Raw genomic sequence first — 14,415 nt, 5'->3', positions numbered from 1 at the left:
ATCAAGAATGATTAGTGTTGATTAGTGTTTTCTATTTAACCTTTATAAGCAAGGCTCCCTCTTTCCACAACCCTATTAATTCTCATCTCCTCACACAACATATTTGGAAATCATCCTGATTTCATTTGATATCAGAAAGACATGCATTTGCCCTCCTGGCATGCTGGAGAAACAAATCAATTCCTTCTCCCAGATAGGGTGATGAAAGTCCTTCTCTGCAGTGCTTTCTATTGCTATGGTAACAGAAGATGGGGTTTCCCAAGGGAACCAGATTTTTATATACACAGAGAAAAGCAGTTCTTTAAAAGCTTGATCCCCTTTTCGTTGCATGTATAATACTATCAATGCAATAAACTGAGTACCAAAGGAAAAATAGAATGACACCAACCCTTTTCGTATAGGTGTGGACTGAGATCTCGATTGTATCGAGACCTTCGGAGAAAGGGAGTTAATTTTTAAAGTTTTAATATTGTGGCATTGCTTTTATAACTATAATGATTTGCAAGATTTGCAAAGGGCAAGTTTTTGTAGAAGAATATAGAAAAGACTTGATTTATGGACTCTCAAATGGCAGATAGACTTCCAGTATAAGTAAGTAGTATCAATACTTCCAGTCTCAGAAAGTCTTACAACACTGTGATATGGTGAAGAAGATGATGGGAAACCCAGAGTAGAACAGATACATTGTGTAATGGTGGTGCTTTCCACTTCTGTCATTTTCTCCCTGGGAAGTACATAATAGTTGTCCATTTCATAGATGAAATCTTGTCAGAAGGAATTCAGGAGGTATGATTCTTTCCATGACAGCCCCTTAATCGGATAAGGGGACCTAACTTCCTTTAATCTGTTGGCTCATCTAAAGGCATTACTGTAGTTTAGCTTTTTAGGCTCAGGGCACCTCTGTGGAAGGAGCGAAGAACAGTTTTGCCGTATGCAGCAGGGGGTGGATTTGGTTTTATGTGAGGAAAATACATACATATATACACATCTGTCATTTGAGTGCTTCTGAACTAAAATTCCAAAGATGTTTTGGGATTAGACAAAAGCAGATCTTGCTTAAAATGACTTTTCTGGAAATTCTGGAGCTCCTAAATGCAGAGGTGTGGGAAGAAGGGAAGCTGATGGTAGCTTCCAACCTGCTTCTTATAGAAGTGCTTCTGCAACTCTCCCATTACGGACACATTATACATATAATGCTCTTGCAAATCCAGAGATTAAAGTTTGTTGGTTTTCCCTCTGGTCTCTGATGAGGTTTAAAGAGTGCTGTTGAAATGATATGACAAATTTAAAATAAAAGTAAGGTGCCACTTGACTGTGCTCTGAAAGATACACAGATACCATCATCCGGGGGAAGAAGTGACGTTTCTGGGGAGCTGATGGGAAGGTAACAAATGGCAAAATGAATAAAGGTTGTTCTCTCTATTCTTGACACAGACATGGATAAATAGGAACATTATGAGTCATTTTCAGTAATCAATTTGCATGCAAGCCAGAGAGGTGAGGTCAGAGAGTCTCCACTTAACAAAAGGAGAAAAAAGATAACTGCTAATATATTCAAACGGCAAAGTCGGAACCTGGATCAGTGGGTATCATGAGCTGGGAATAGATGATGTAAAGAACAGCATAAAAGGACTTTTGACAAAAAAATTAAAAAACAAAAATTTCCAATGTGCACTTTTTAATGAATGTGATAAATTTATGGGCCTTGATATAAAGGAAAAGAATAACCAGAGTAAAAATACTTGAAATCCATAATGGGATGTTTTTGGGTCATACCACTAATTGAGTAATTTAGACTGGTGAGTTATTTTGAAGGCCTCTTTTTTTTTTAAAGATTTTATTTATTTGACAGAGAGATACATAGCAAGAGGGGAACACAAGCAGGTGGAGTGGGAGAGGGAGAAGCACGCTTCCCGCCGAGTAGGGAGCCCAACTTGGGGCTCGATCCCAGGACCCTGGGATCATGACCTGAGCCGAAGCCAGATGCTTAACAACTGAGCCACCCAGGCGCCCCTCTCAAACATTTTTTTAAAGATTTTATTTGTTTATTTATTTATTTGAGAGAGAAAGAGAATTGGGGTGGGGGTAGAGGGAGAGGGAGAAGCAGACTCCCCGCTGAGCAGGGAGCCGATGTGGGGCTCCATCCCAGGACCCCAGGATCATGACCTGAGCCAAAAGCAGATGCTAAGCTGACTGAGCCACCCAGGTGCCCCTATCCAAACATTTTTAAACAGAAGCTGTGATCCGGCAAAAGTTTCGTTTATGTCTCTTGATAGTGTCTCTGACCATCTAGGAGGAAAACACTCATTCTTTATTTTCCAGTTCCTGTGTAGAACCTATTGCCCACGTCAGTGTGGAGAGGCAATATGGTAGCCATGATTGTTGGCATCGTTTGCTCCCTCTTCTGCAAGCACTTTATTGCTTACTCTACCATGTGATGTTCCCAGAACTGTGCGTAGAGTGATGGAAACAGCCCCCTCCCTCATGGATCATACTGTCTAGTCAGATCCTCTTCTTGATAGCCCTTAGGACTACAGGCGTGGTACTAACCTGAGGGATCTCCTTGGTTTCCTCACTAAAAATTGGCTTAGGCCATCTTTTCCCAGAATCAGGCTGCATAGGCTTTAAATTCTAATGCTGCAAGTTCTATGAGTTTAAAAGCTGCCCAGGCAAATAACCTCAGGCAACTTTGACACGCTCAGGCTTTTCCTTAGCCTTCAGCATCCAAAACCTTTCTCTCTCTTTCCTTTAAGTATCTCTTGAGTCCTTTTTTCTATCCGCCCTACCCCTCCTTACCTCACTCTCTGTCCGTGTTCCCTTACTGGCCTCCTTGCCTCTTCTCCTAACACTTCTCCCCCACCTGCCCTTCCCACTGCCTCGCTGCTGCTGGGGTTACCTTACTAAAATATGCAACTGTTCATGCCATGTCCTCTGATAATTGGCAGTGGTGCCTTACCATCCTGGCCTGCTTAAAAGGGCTTACAAGGCCGCCCTGGCCTACCTGACCCATTTCATTTTCTGCTACTCTCTGTAAGACTAAATTTGAGTATTGTCTTTGTACATGGATGCCCTTTGCACCTTTTATATGTGTTATCTTTTTCTGGTACTCCGTATAAAGATTCCCGAGGATATATTTTCTAGCAAGCACTTGTTAGATGGCGACTCAGATCCTGGGCACGCAGGCGTTTCTTATCCCAGAGCTCCCAGGTGTTTCCTGTCTCAGGACTCCTCTGCCGGCCTTGGAACTCCCGAGTGGTGGCAGAGGCAGCCCCTAGGACCGGGTCCTGCCCTGTGAAACACCTCTGACACACAGTGCCTCCCAGCCATCCCCTCCCTGCCGCTGCATCTGGCCCTGCACTCACTCCCCCACACATCAGAAGCCACGGAGCGAGCGGAGCGCACCTGCCCCTTGTTTGCCTTCCTGGGAAACCCCACACTGCCTCCACCCTGCCCAGGCGCCGCCCAGGCTCGTGGGCATCATTTGAGGTTGGAGGGGGCTGGGGTGCAGAGCCACAGGCAGTTGGGCTGTGTCAGAGAGGGAGAGCAAAGCTCTGAGGCTGTTGGGGGAGAGGCTCGAGGAACCAGCCGCAGGGATCTCCTGGGACAATTCTAGACAACTCGCTGTTGCTAGGAGGAACAGCTGGCCCTGAGGACGTGCAATGACTTTGCATTCCGGTTGCTGCGACCTTGGACCTTTGCAGGTGTGGGATTGGGCCCCGGGGGCCGCTGCAGAAGACAGTCACTGTCCGAGTCCTTTTTCCTCCTTCAAGGTCGTAGACTTGCGGCTGGGGCTGTGTGCATTTCACTCCCCGGGCGCCCCGGCATAGCCTCTGGGCCAGAGCCCGTCCCAACGCCTGGCCTGACCCCTGGGACGAAGTGCCCCACACTATGACTCTGAGTGCAGGGGGAAGGGACACAAGACATCACGGAGGATTGGGGTTTGCTTGTCACCTGAGCCACCCCTGACGCTCAGTCTCTCCCAGCCCATCCGCTCGCTCCCTGCCCCTGCATCTGACCCCACACTCACACCTTCCTCCCCTCCAGCTACAGAGTACACCGTGAGGGCTCCACCTGCACCCTCTTTGTTTAAAAAGAAGAAAACAAAAACCCGACGAAGCACCAGCCTGGGTAGGAGAGTGCAGGTGGAGCAGACCTCCAGCGTGGGGAGCAATACGGTGAATGAGGACGCGTGCAGTGTGGGTGCTGGGAACACTCGGGAAGACTAGCTGCACTCCGGCACCGGGATAAAAGGGCCTGGGAGGATCCTCAGTGAGGAAAGGGGATGGTACTCAAGGGTCCCGTGCAAAAGACCGCACTAGGTTTGGTGGGAGGCCCAGGAAGGGAGCTCAGCGGGACGAGGACGAGCTCGCAGGGACAGCGTAGGGAGCTTGGTTGCTGCAGAACTTGGGGGAAGCACACGTGGAGACCAGAGAGAGGCAGGAAGTAATCTGTGTTTGAAAACGCACTGTATCCACAGAGATGTGCATATGTTGGTTGTATATAAATGCCAGTTATACAAATGATGATAATGAAACTCGCTTTGAGTGCTCACTCTGAGCCCGGTGCTGTGCTGAATGCTCTGTGTTCTGTATATTGTCTACTTTTATGGCGTAACTGCATTTTATAGATGAGGAACCTGAGGCAAAGAGATGAACATGCCCAAAGAACCAGAGGTAGTAAGGGATAGCAGCGTGTAAATCCAAGTCTGCTTATAGAGCATATATTTGTATTAAAATTATGCTGAAAGTTGAAAAGGAAAAAAAATTCTGTTGTGTAAATGTTGAAATAAAGGAAAAACATTCTTTTATTGTGTAAACAGTCATCTGCTAGTTTTTCATATAGGTAATGTGCTTTTTTAAAAAAATTTTCAACACCTATTTTTAGAAAGGCACAACTTCTTTACACAGTGATTTTAAAACATTAGAGTATTTGCTCATCTAGGAATAACAATGATGACATTTCTTCCTCTTCACTGCTCCAGACTCCCTGAAATTCTAGGTGGTATTTGACAAAGTTTTATTTTGATTGGACTACAGAGGAAAAATGTTACACAAACTACAGCCTGGTAATTTGTGGTTCTCTTGGTTTTGCAGTGATTTATGTAAAATAGAAATTTTCATTTAAAATACGTAATCTATGGCAACAGAAACCGAAACAGCACTTGACTCTGAGACCCCCTCCGTGCTTTGAAATCCTAATGAGGATGGCATCCAGAGCTTGTGCAAGCAGGTTTAATTAATTTTGAGAAGCACACTTTCTCCTAGCAACAGCTTTTTTTTCCAAATTAAAGTCAAAAGCTAACTTGAAAAAGCTGAGTAATATTTTCAAAGTCAGTAAGTAAATATCTTGACATAAAGCAATTATAGAACCGTATAGGTTTTCTCATCATAAAATTATAATCATTATAGCATCTGATTTTCAAGGTAACCAAGTGGGTAAGATCAGATGAAATTATTGTTAAACTGTGCTAAGCCACCCTTTGCCATTCAACATTTCCATTAGAGTAGTCAGGTAGTTTATCAGTTTGAGGACAGTTCAGACTCTTCCTCTTGAGATTCTCTTGTTAGATGACTGAAATGAGAAACAAATGTGGATAAAAGAAAATCAATGTTTTTCTTAACTTTGTTCAGGAGGTTATGAAAAGAGGCTTTTTTTTTTTTTTCTTTTTCAGCCTTGCCTTACACCCAGATAAAACTCTGGTTGCAACTGGCCAAGTTGGGAAGGAGCCATATATATGCATATGGGATTCCTATAATGTCCAGACTGTGTCCATTCTTAAAGATGTCCATACACATGGAGTCGCCTGCCTGGCTTTCGACTCAGATGGACAGGTGTGTATCTTTTTCCATTTGTTTTCTTCAGTGACTTCTCACCAGTCACCTGGAATTGCAGTGCACATAGCTTATGGGCTCAGAAGGCTATTAACCCTTGCTGCCTCCCCTTGTCCGCCTCCTAGGATCCTCTCCTATCAGATCCTTTTCCAGCTGTCGCACTGACACCCAGCCCTGGGTGGGCCCCGGTTTTGTTTCCCTCGGTCTCCCCATCGATTGAAAAACCTCCAGAAGTAAGTCATGGACTCAGGTCGATCGGATCCCTCGTGACTCAGCAATTCCACTTAGTCTTCCATTTTAGCTTCCTAAATTTGGAATTAGAGATGGACCCAACCTTTTTCATAGACTTCAAGCCCTGAGCATCTCCTTGGTTCCCTTTGCTTTTAGAGGGTAACACCACCTCCTAATAATTCACGGAGAAGATTCTCTTTGACTCTTTACCTTGAGGTTTCCTCTAACCCCTGCTTCCCCACCCACCCCTGCTATTCAAGCAGCCACTGAGTCGGCCTGTGACTATGAAGACAGCCACTCTCCCGTGCATTCTCACCTTCCCATTCTCTGCCACCATCCTTTAGGTTCCAAATCCATGCCCTGCCAGACAGTTTAAATAACCTCTAATGGCCTCCACACCATTAGTTGCTTACTAAAACATTTCACCAACTGAAAAAATTGTGAAAGCATTATTTTATTATTTTTTTAAATTACAGATTTTATTCTTTTTTAAAAAATTAACATCTAATGTATTATTTGTTTCAGGGGCACAGGTCTGTGATACATCAGTCTTACACAACACCCAGTGCTCACCACAACACACATCCTCCCCAGTGTCCATCACCCAACCACCCCCCCCATCCCCCCCACTCCAGCAACCCTCAGTTTGTTTCCTATAGTTGAGAGTCTCTTACTGTTTGTCTGCCTCTCTGGTTTCGTCTCATTTCATTTTTTCCTCTCTTCCCCTATGATCCTCTGCCTTGTTTCTTAAATTCCACATATCAGTGCGATCATATGACAATTGTCTTTCTCTGATTGACTTATTTCGCTCAGCATAATACCCTCTAGTTCCATCCACGTCATTGCAAATGGCAAGATTTTATTTTTTGATAGCTGAGTAATATTCCATTGTGTGTGTGTGTGTGTGTGTGTACACCACATCTTCTTTATCCATTCATCTGTCGAGGGACATCTGGGCTCTTTCCACAGTTTGGCTATTGTGGACATTTGTATCTTTGTGGTAAATAGTAGTAGTGAAATTGCTGGGTCATAGGTTAGTGAGAACATTATTTTAAAAACACTAAAAGCTTGGAGAACTCAGTGAATGAAGTCCACACTTTGTGGCTGGGTATTCTAGGGCTTACCCAACTTTTCTAGCCTTGTCTTCACAATCTCCTTGCAGTCTAATTGGGCACCTCCATGAGATTCCTCTACCAGACATTACACTTTTGCTCCTCCAGCCCCTCCCTCATACTGTTTCTCCACCTAAAGTGCACTACTCACCTTCTTTGCCCCTTAAAGTGATTCATTCTTCCAAGACACTTCAAAGGTCTTCAAAGGACATACTTCCTGGAGTCTTCCCAGGACCGCCAACAAACTTTCCTTCTTACCTTTGACTTCCAGTAACTTTTGGCAGAAAGGATTTGTTAATGCTACAGATGTTAATTACGTGTCCAATTTCAAACTATGTTACAGAAAAGGCAGCCCCCACACAGAGGGAGGATTCCTGACTTCTATTACCTTCACCTCCTCACTAAGACGGTGCCTTATCCCTAGCCTTTTCTGTGATCCTGGGCCACCCTTCCTCGTATTTCTGCCAATTTATTTTTTCAATCCAGTTTTTGGCACATTTCAGAGTTAATTCTGTAGGGGCATGCTGTGGAAAGACCTGTGAAGTTATTATTCAGAGAGGCTTGACCAGCCTGAGAGTTTGGGGCAGGTTGAGTGTATTACAGGACTTGAGCTGGTTTGCATCACTTTTTTTAACAATTTACATTTACTTAGTGTTTCCTGCTCTTTTGCCAGGGTAATGATCATTAACTCTTTAATTTTTCTTTCTAGAACTAGATTCACTACATACCTGGCATACATAGTTTTTTTATTTTATTACTTTGTAATCTCATCCAGGTTAGGGTAGTGGAATGGATTTCCACTGATTCCACATCTAAAGAGAAATAGCTGGGTAGTCCCATTTGTTGACATTTTCAGTTACTGACTTCCTGACTAAATTCAATGAATGTCAGAATGCATACATAAGTACAAGTGTATACATATGCATAGGTGGGTACTTATATGCGTATTCTCTGATTTGGGTTTTCTAGCAACCATTATTAGAATTTGTTTGGAAGCATTGCAAGAAAAATGTAATGCAGCAGAAGGAAATCCAGCTTTAACGTTGAGTTCTTTGTTAATTTGTGTCAAAATCTTAGCCGTTCTCTCTTAGGTTCCATTTTGAACGGTGAGGGTAGCAGTGGACCGCATGGTACTTAACTGTCGGCTGAGAAAAATAACATATTTGCTTGCGGTGAAGGATTTCCTGGCTTGTTGATGCCTATTGCTTCAGGTCTTCCCTAGTCCCTGGACAGAGTTCACTGGAATCAAGTGATATTTAGAAAATGACAAATGGCTCATCACCTCTTAAATAACAAAAGGCAATAGAAATGCTTTTTAGGTAGCCATGGGGCCTGTCATTACAAATGAATAAAATAGATTACTTTTGGCTTTTTTTCGATCAAGAAATGTGGGTTTTACTTTAGTGCCCGTGTTTATTACAAAAAAAAATAAGCTAAATGGAATTCACACCCTTCAAATTTTTCTTATATGGACAAAAATGCAACCACGTATTATAATTTCCATTGCTGGAATGCTCTATTAAAACTTACAGCAAAGAAAGAAACCCACAAAGACCCCCTTTCTTAAGGGCACATTTTTAAAGTTCCAACTGTGTATTTTTTATACAAAACATTACTGATGGAAGCCATCTTTACTGAAGAAAACTGAATAATCCCTGCATAACAACACATTTGCATTTAGCTATATGTGACTGTCATTACACATGTATGCACGCATACACGCACACACACATAGACACTCATAGTGAAATATGTAAGCTCAGATACTCTTATTACTTGGGTGATGCTGTATTTTCAAAACCCTTTGATTGGCAGAAAGGATTTGTTAGTGAAATACGTAAGCTCAATTTTACCAATCCATATGATAATTCTACAAGGTAGACCTAACAAATATTTTGCATTCATTTTAAAATGAGAAAACATAATTTAATGAGGTTAATTTTGCAAGGTCTTAGGTCTGGCTCCTCACAAGTCAAAAGAGAAGCCAAATCGACTCACCCAGTCCAGACCTCTGTCCATTATACAGTGCTGTTTCCATAGGTGGGGACATCCTGCTAGAACCTCCCTCTGATGTTGGTATTTCTAATACATGTTTTGATACTTTTGATTTTGTGTATACTTAAATGTGTTAAATTTTCTTTTCCTTTGAGAACAAGTTCTGATATAAACACCAAGAATTTAGGCTGGGAGATGAAGTACCAGATTGCGTTTACCAACATGTTACCTGAAATGTTTGTGGAGCTATGAAAATTAAGAATGAACGTGTTTGTCAAACCCTTTAATTTCAGCAGTTTGGCAAGACTTTTGGGCTATAGAATCCTAGACTGTCTCTACTCTCACATTAATATTTTAAATTTAAAAATTAAGAAAATTTTAAAAAAATAAAAAATTGAGGGGCGCCTGGGTGGCTTAGTCTGTTAAGCAGCTGTCTTCGGCTCAGGTCATGATCCCAGGGTCCTGGAACCGAGCCCCGTGTCCGGCTCCCTGCACAGTGGAGAGCCTGCTTCTCCCTCTCCCTCTGCCTGCCACTCTACCTATTTGTGCTATCTCTCTGTCAAATAAATAAAGAAAATCTTTAAAAAATAAAAACATTTGAACCTTGCCTTCAAGTTGTGTTCCTCTGAAATCAACTTGTTAAATCAGAGGCTTTGTGCCAAATGATTTGTAGCTTTTAGGTTTTTGAAATTTCAGTATGTGCTAATAGAAGTCATCTGTGATATCTTTAGTTGTGTACTTAAGATGGATTTTGAGAAATCTTTTTTTTTTTTTCACATATGTTCAATGCCTGGCCCAGAGTAGGTCATCAGTGACCATTTGTTGAAAGAAGTGATGGATAATAAGAAATGTGCCCATCAGTTTCAGCTATTAAATTATTGTTCTTATTCTTAGCGTTTGGCTTCTGTGGGATTGGATGCCAAAAACACAGTCTGCATTTGGGACTGGAGGAAGGGAAAACTTCTGGCCTCCGCCACCGGCCACTCCGACCGGGTAAGAAGAGCTTGTTGGATCGAACTGTGCAGTTTTCATAAGTGTGAGGGAATTGTGAAGTAGCTTCCCAGAGTTGTCCTATTTTTAAAAGTAAATTTTCCATGTAAAGATTTTCCTACATATTCAACCTAAAAACTGACTTTAAAAAAAATTAATTTGTGATTAATAACTGTGTCAGCATGATCTCTTCTGATGATCGGATGCTTTCTTTAAATTGTTACTACTTCTCATAGGCAAAGCAAATTTTTGACACTGGCATTTAGCATCTTCATAAAATCAAAATAGAATTGAATTTGAAAATACATGTAAAGTTTAGATTTGGTTTAGATCGTTTGGCTAGATTTGGTTAGATTTCATTTAGATCTAAACGAATACATAAAATATATGTATTCATTTAGAAATGGAAGTAGTTAGAAAATATTCACAAAATGTGTTTCAAGTGTATACATTTTATTTTACTTTAAGGATTTATTTATTTCAGACAGAGAGAGCATGTGCACACAAGTAGGGGTGGGAGGTGGGGGGAGGGGCAGAGGGAGAAACAGATTCCCCTTTGAGCAGGGAGGGAGCCCAACCTGGGGTTGGATCCCGGGAACCCTGGGATTGTGACCTGAGCTGAAAGCAGACGCTTAACAGCTTAACCAGCTGAACCTCCCAGGTACCCCAGAGTGTATACATTTTAACTTCAAATGATTGTAAGGACAACCTTGGGATTCTTTCTTATTTTGAGAATCTTGAATGTAAACTGTGGCCTGCTTATCATCATATTGAATTTAGTGTGATCAAAAATAATTCCATATAGTCATAGCAGGCAAGATAGGATATGAAGCAGGTCAGAAATCTATTTCTCCATTGTCTTGCATAATTAAAATAATTTGACCATTTTATTGTCTTGATTTTCTAATTTCAAAAAAAAAAGTGAATTTGCATGACTACTTGCATTGATGGCTAGTTTTGTATTTCTCCTCAATGTAAGTGTCAATGCAGAATGAGGCCCAAATTAGATACTAAATTCACTGTCTCTTCCTTAGTGTGAACTTTAAATTTTTTTTTTCATTCACCGATGGAGAATCATGGTTTTAAGGTGACCCCATAGTTGTTGCTGTGCATTCGGGCAAATTATACTCAAGGATTAAGTTCTCAGAAAGTCCAGGAATGACCAGCAGTGGAACTTTGGTGTTGGAAGAGGCCCGGCATCCTTCTGGTCCCAATGGTTTGTACTCCTGGCCACACGTTAAGAATTCCCTAGGGAGATTTTACAGTGTAGTGATGCTTGAGCTCTACTCCCAGGTTATTAACTTCTTGGTAATTAATTGGTATTAACTTAGTACTTAATGAGCAGGTTGAAAATATTTGTGCTCACATTTTGGATATTACTGTTTCTGCTTATGTGATAATCCCATCGTATAAAATTAGTTGGATTAAACTAGATCAGTATGTGAATTTCTTACTATTTTGTCATGTATTTTACACCTTCCACTTAGAAGTAGATTGTGAAAAGTGTATACTACTCTAGTGTGACCTCTATAATTTAAAGAGCCTAGAATGTTTTAATGAAATACTGTCCTTTTAGAACACTGTTCTCCCAGACCCCATAATTTGTATCACACAGTTTTGTTCTTTATTACTGGTGCCAATATGAGTTATTACTGGCTCCTTATGGGCAAATGATTATCTTCAAGATTATTTTAGTGGCTAAAATGCTTAATGCCTAGCACTCATTTATGTAATGAGTGCTTTATAACCTGCAAAATGATTGTACATACATTATCTTAATTGACCTCATAACAGAACTGAGGTGATGTCATTTATTTTTAAAGATTCTAAGACTAGCCTGAGGTTGCCTAGCTAAAATGGGCCTCATTGGAACTTGGTACTTGGACCAAATGCTTTCTTCAGTGCTCTTTCTGTGGTCTATAATTGCTCCTTTCTACCTAACTGAAGGTTATAGGTCTTTCTTTTCTCTCTGATGATGGGTCCATATTTCTCCTTCCTATGTGATGAGAAATTAGCAGCCTAAACTCTTTCTCTGATTTAGACTCCAGCCCTGACAATTATGCCTTCTATTAGAGCTTCACAGAATGTGGTACATGGACTGACCGCATAGGAATCTCTTGGGGTCTGCTTAAGAATGCAGCTGCCTGGACCCAATTTCTGACCCAGGAAGTCAGAATCTTTCAGTTGGGCTGGTAGATATGCACTTTGAGCAATTACCACAGCTGACCTGACCCTTAAGGTTGACAGAGTCTTCTCTTCCTTGTTCCCAAAATTGAAAACTGCCGTCAAACTGGTAGCTTTTCTTTAAGAATGATAAATAGTATTAGTGGATATGTTTTCAGTTCCTTGGAAAACTGAAAACAAAGTAGTATTTTGGATCAGATTAAAATGACAGGCTAAAGGCCTATTTTAGGTGGGCTAAGTTAGGGGCCAAATAAATGCCTCTGCCTTGTGTTTATGAATATTAACTTCTAAGATTATGAGAAAGTGTTGGCCACATTGAATTGTGGTTGACTATTAAACATTTTCCTACTTAAACACTCTATAAATCTTTTTATTGTAAAGCTATCTCAAAAGTATTTTATGATCATTGTGTAGAGGTATAGAAAATTTGATCAAAAAATTATTCTAGGTCATTGCAATGCATCAAGTTAAAAACATGACACAAGTTTGTCTCATTGATTGCAGTTAATTATTATTTCTTTATTCAGGCCTAAGGTAAGTAGATGTGATGCAATAAAAACACATGTTGTCAACTCCTGACCCATCACCAAGCCAAATCCCACGTTGTTCAGTCTATACAGGTAACATTGTGTCCTCAGTGTTAGGATGGAGTCTTGGCAGTTGAACTGATAACTGAAAGAAGGCAAAAACACAAAAATTACCAACATAGCAATTTTTTATTTTTTTTTGAACAGATTTTTGATATTTCCTGGGATCCATATCAGCCAAACAGAGTGGTTAGCTGTGGAGTAAAACATATAAAGGTAAAGTAGTTATTTAAAAAATTTTTGGTAACTTGTATGAGAAGAATTGAAGGTGCTTATATGTATAATTTGATGTTGAGAAGTGGCTCAACTTTATTTATCTTAAATTTGGAGCCATTTTACCTGCTTCTTTGATCATGAAGCAAGCTGACATCAGCTGATGGGGCTTTTTCAGAACTACAGTGTATGGACCACCAAGTGGAGTATCCAGCAGGCAGCTGAAAAGAAAACTTTATGTTAATTAAATGCTAAACTGAATACTCAAAGTACTTCTAGGATTGCAAGTTTTAAAACAGTTCTGATTTTAATACTATAAATTAAGTTTTTACATTTTGATGAATGTTTACACATGCTGCATATCAAAACTCTGTCATGTTGAAATATGTTTTTTGAGAAGGAAGGTGCCATATTGGGTTGGACATAGAAATACAGGGATACATGGTACAAACCTACCTGGGTCATTGGTCTTTAAATGCCTCTATCTTCCCCTAGACTACACAGACTGAATTATCACAGGTGGCCCAGGACCTACCTTCAGCTATTTGCTTCTTTCTATTTTGTTTAACAGGTAGCAAAGTCAACACCATTAACTTTCTTTGCTCTGATATAGCAAAAATTTCCACTGGACCCTGGGATATGGCCCAGGATCTTCTGTCTACAGATTTGTAGCTAGTAGAGGTTTAAAGTTCATAATTGAAAGAATGTAAGGATTACTTGCTTGACTCCAGCCTGTGTGGATCTGGTGCAAAATTGTTGGTACAAAAATGTTGCATTTTCGTCTGAATGGAGTAGGTATCTGTAACATTCCCCCAACCAACTCCTCCTGTTTCCCAGTTCTTTTGTTCTTTGAATCTAGTTTTTTATGATTTCTCCCCATTGTTCCTACTTCATTGTTAGAAAGGGACAGATGATCAAATACTCAGAAGTAAATATAATGAGGGATGCAAGACTTAAAGAATATTACAAAACTTTACAGAGGAATATAAAATAAGGCTTGAGCAAATGGAGAGGCAACCTTGGTTCTGGACATGATGTCTAAAAATTACAAACTCATCCTTTCAATTACATTCAGTACAAGGTCAGTTAAAATCTCTAGAAGTTTTGTTACTGTTATCTGACATTTCCTTTTCAATTATTCTAAGTTAGTCTGGAAGGATTAAAAAATGAGAATAACCAAGAACCTGGATAAAAAAGGGATAATGAAGAGGGAACTGCACTAAGCGTATTATGAAATTAAAATAATTAAAATGTATCACACTGGGATAAGGA

General features: G+C 40.6%; 1 protein-coding gene across 9 annotated transcripts in view; it reads left to right on the top strand.

The window, feature by feature from the left end:
* EML6 (EMAP like 6) overlaps positions 1 to 14,415 on the top strand; it is a 272,181-nt gene that overhangs the window by 109,067 nt on the left and 148,699 nt on the right. For all 9 annotated transcript variants that reach the window (XR_004820268.1, XR_004820267.1, XR_004820266.1 and 6 more), the window contains exons 3-5: positions 5,672 to 5,831; positions 10,064 to 10,162; positions 13,078 to 13,146. Coding sequence is in view for 6 of the 9 variants with exons in the window: in XM_027623736.2 (XP_027479537.1) it covers positions 5,672 to 5,831; positions 10,064 to 10,162; positions 13,078 to 13,146 (328 nt within the window). In the remaining 3 variants the exon portion in view is untranslated. The remainder of the gene's footprint in view (positions 1 to 5,671; positions 5,832 to 10,063; positions 10,163 to 13,077; positions 13,147 to 14,415) is intronic.

This window comes from Zalophus californianus, chromosome 8, assembly GCF_009762305.2.
Source record: "Zalophus californianus isolate mZalCal1 chromosome 8, mZalCal1.pri.v2, whole genome shotgun sequence".
In the NCBI taxonomy this organism is placed as follows: domain Eukaryota; kingdom Metazoa; phylum Chordata; class Mammalia; order Carnivora; family Otariidae; genus Zalophus; species Zalophus californianus.
The sequence above is the reverse complement of the archived record's forward strand: the minus strand, read 5'-3'. Positions and strand labels throughout refer to the sequence as shown.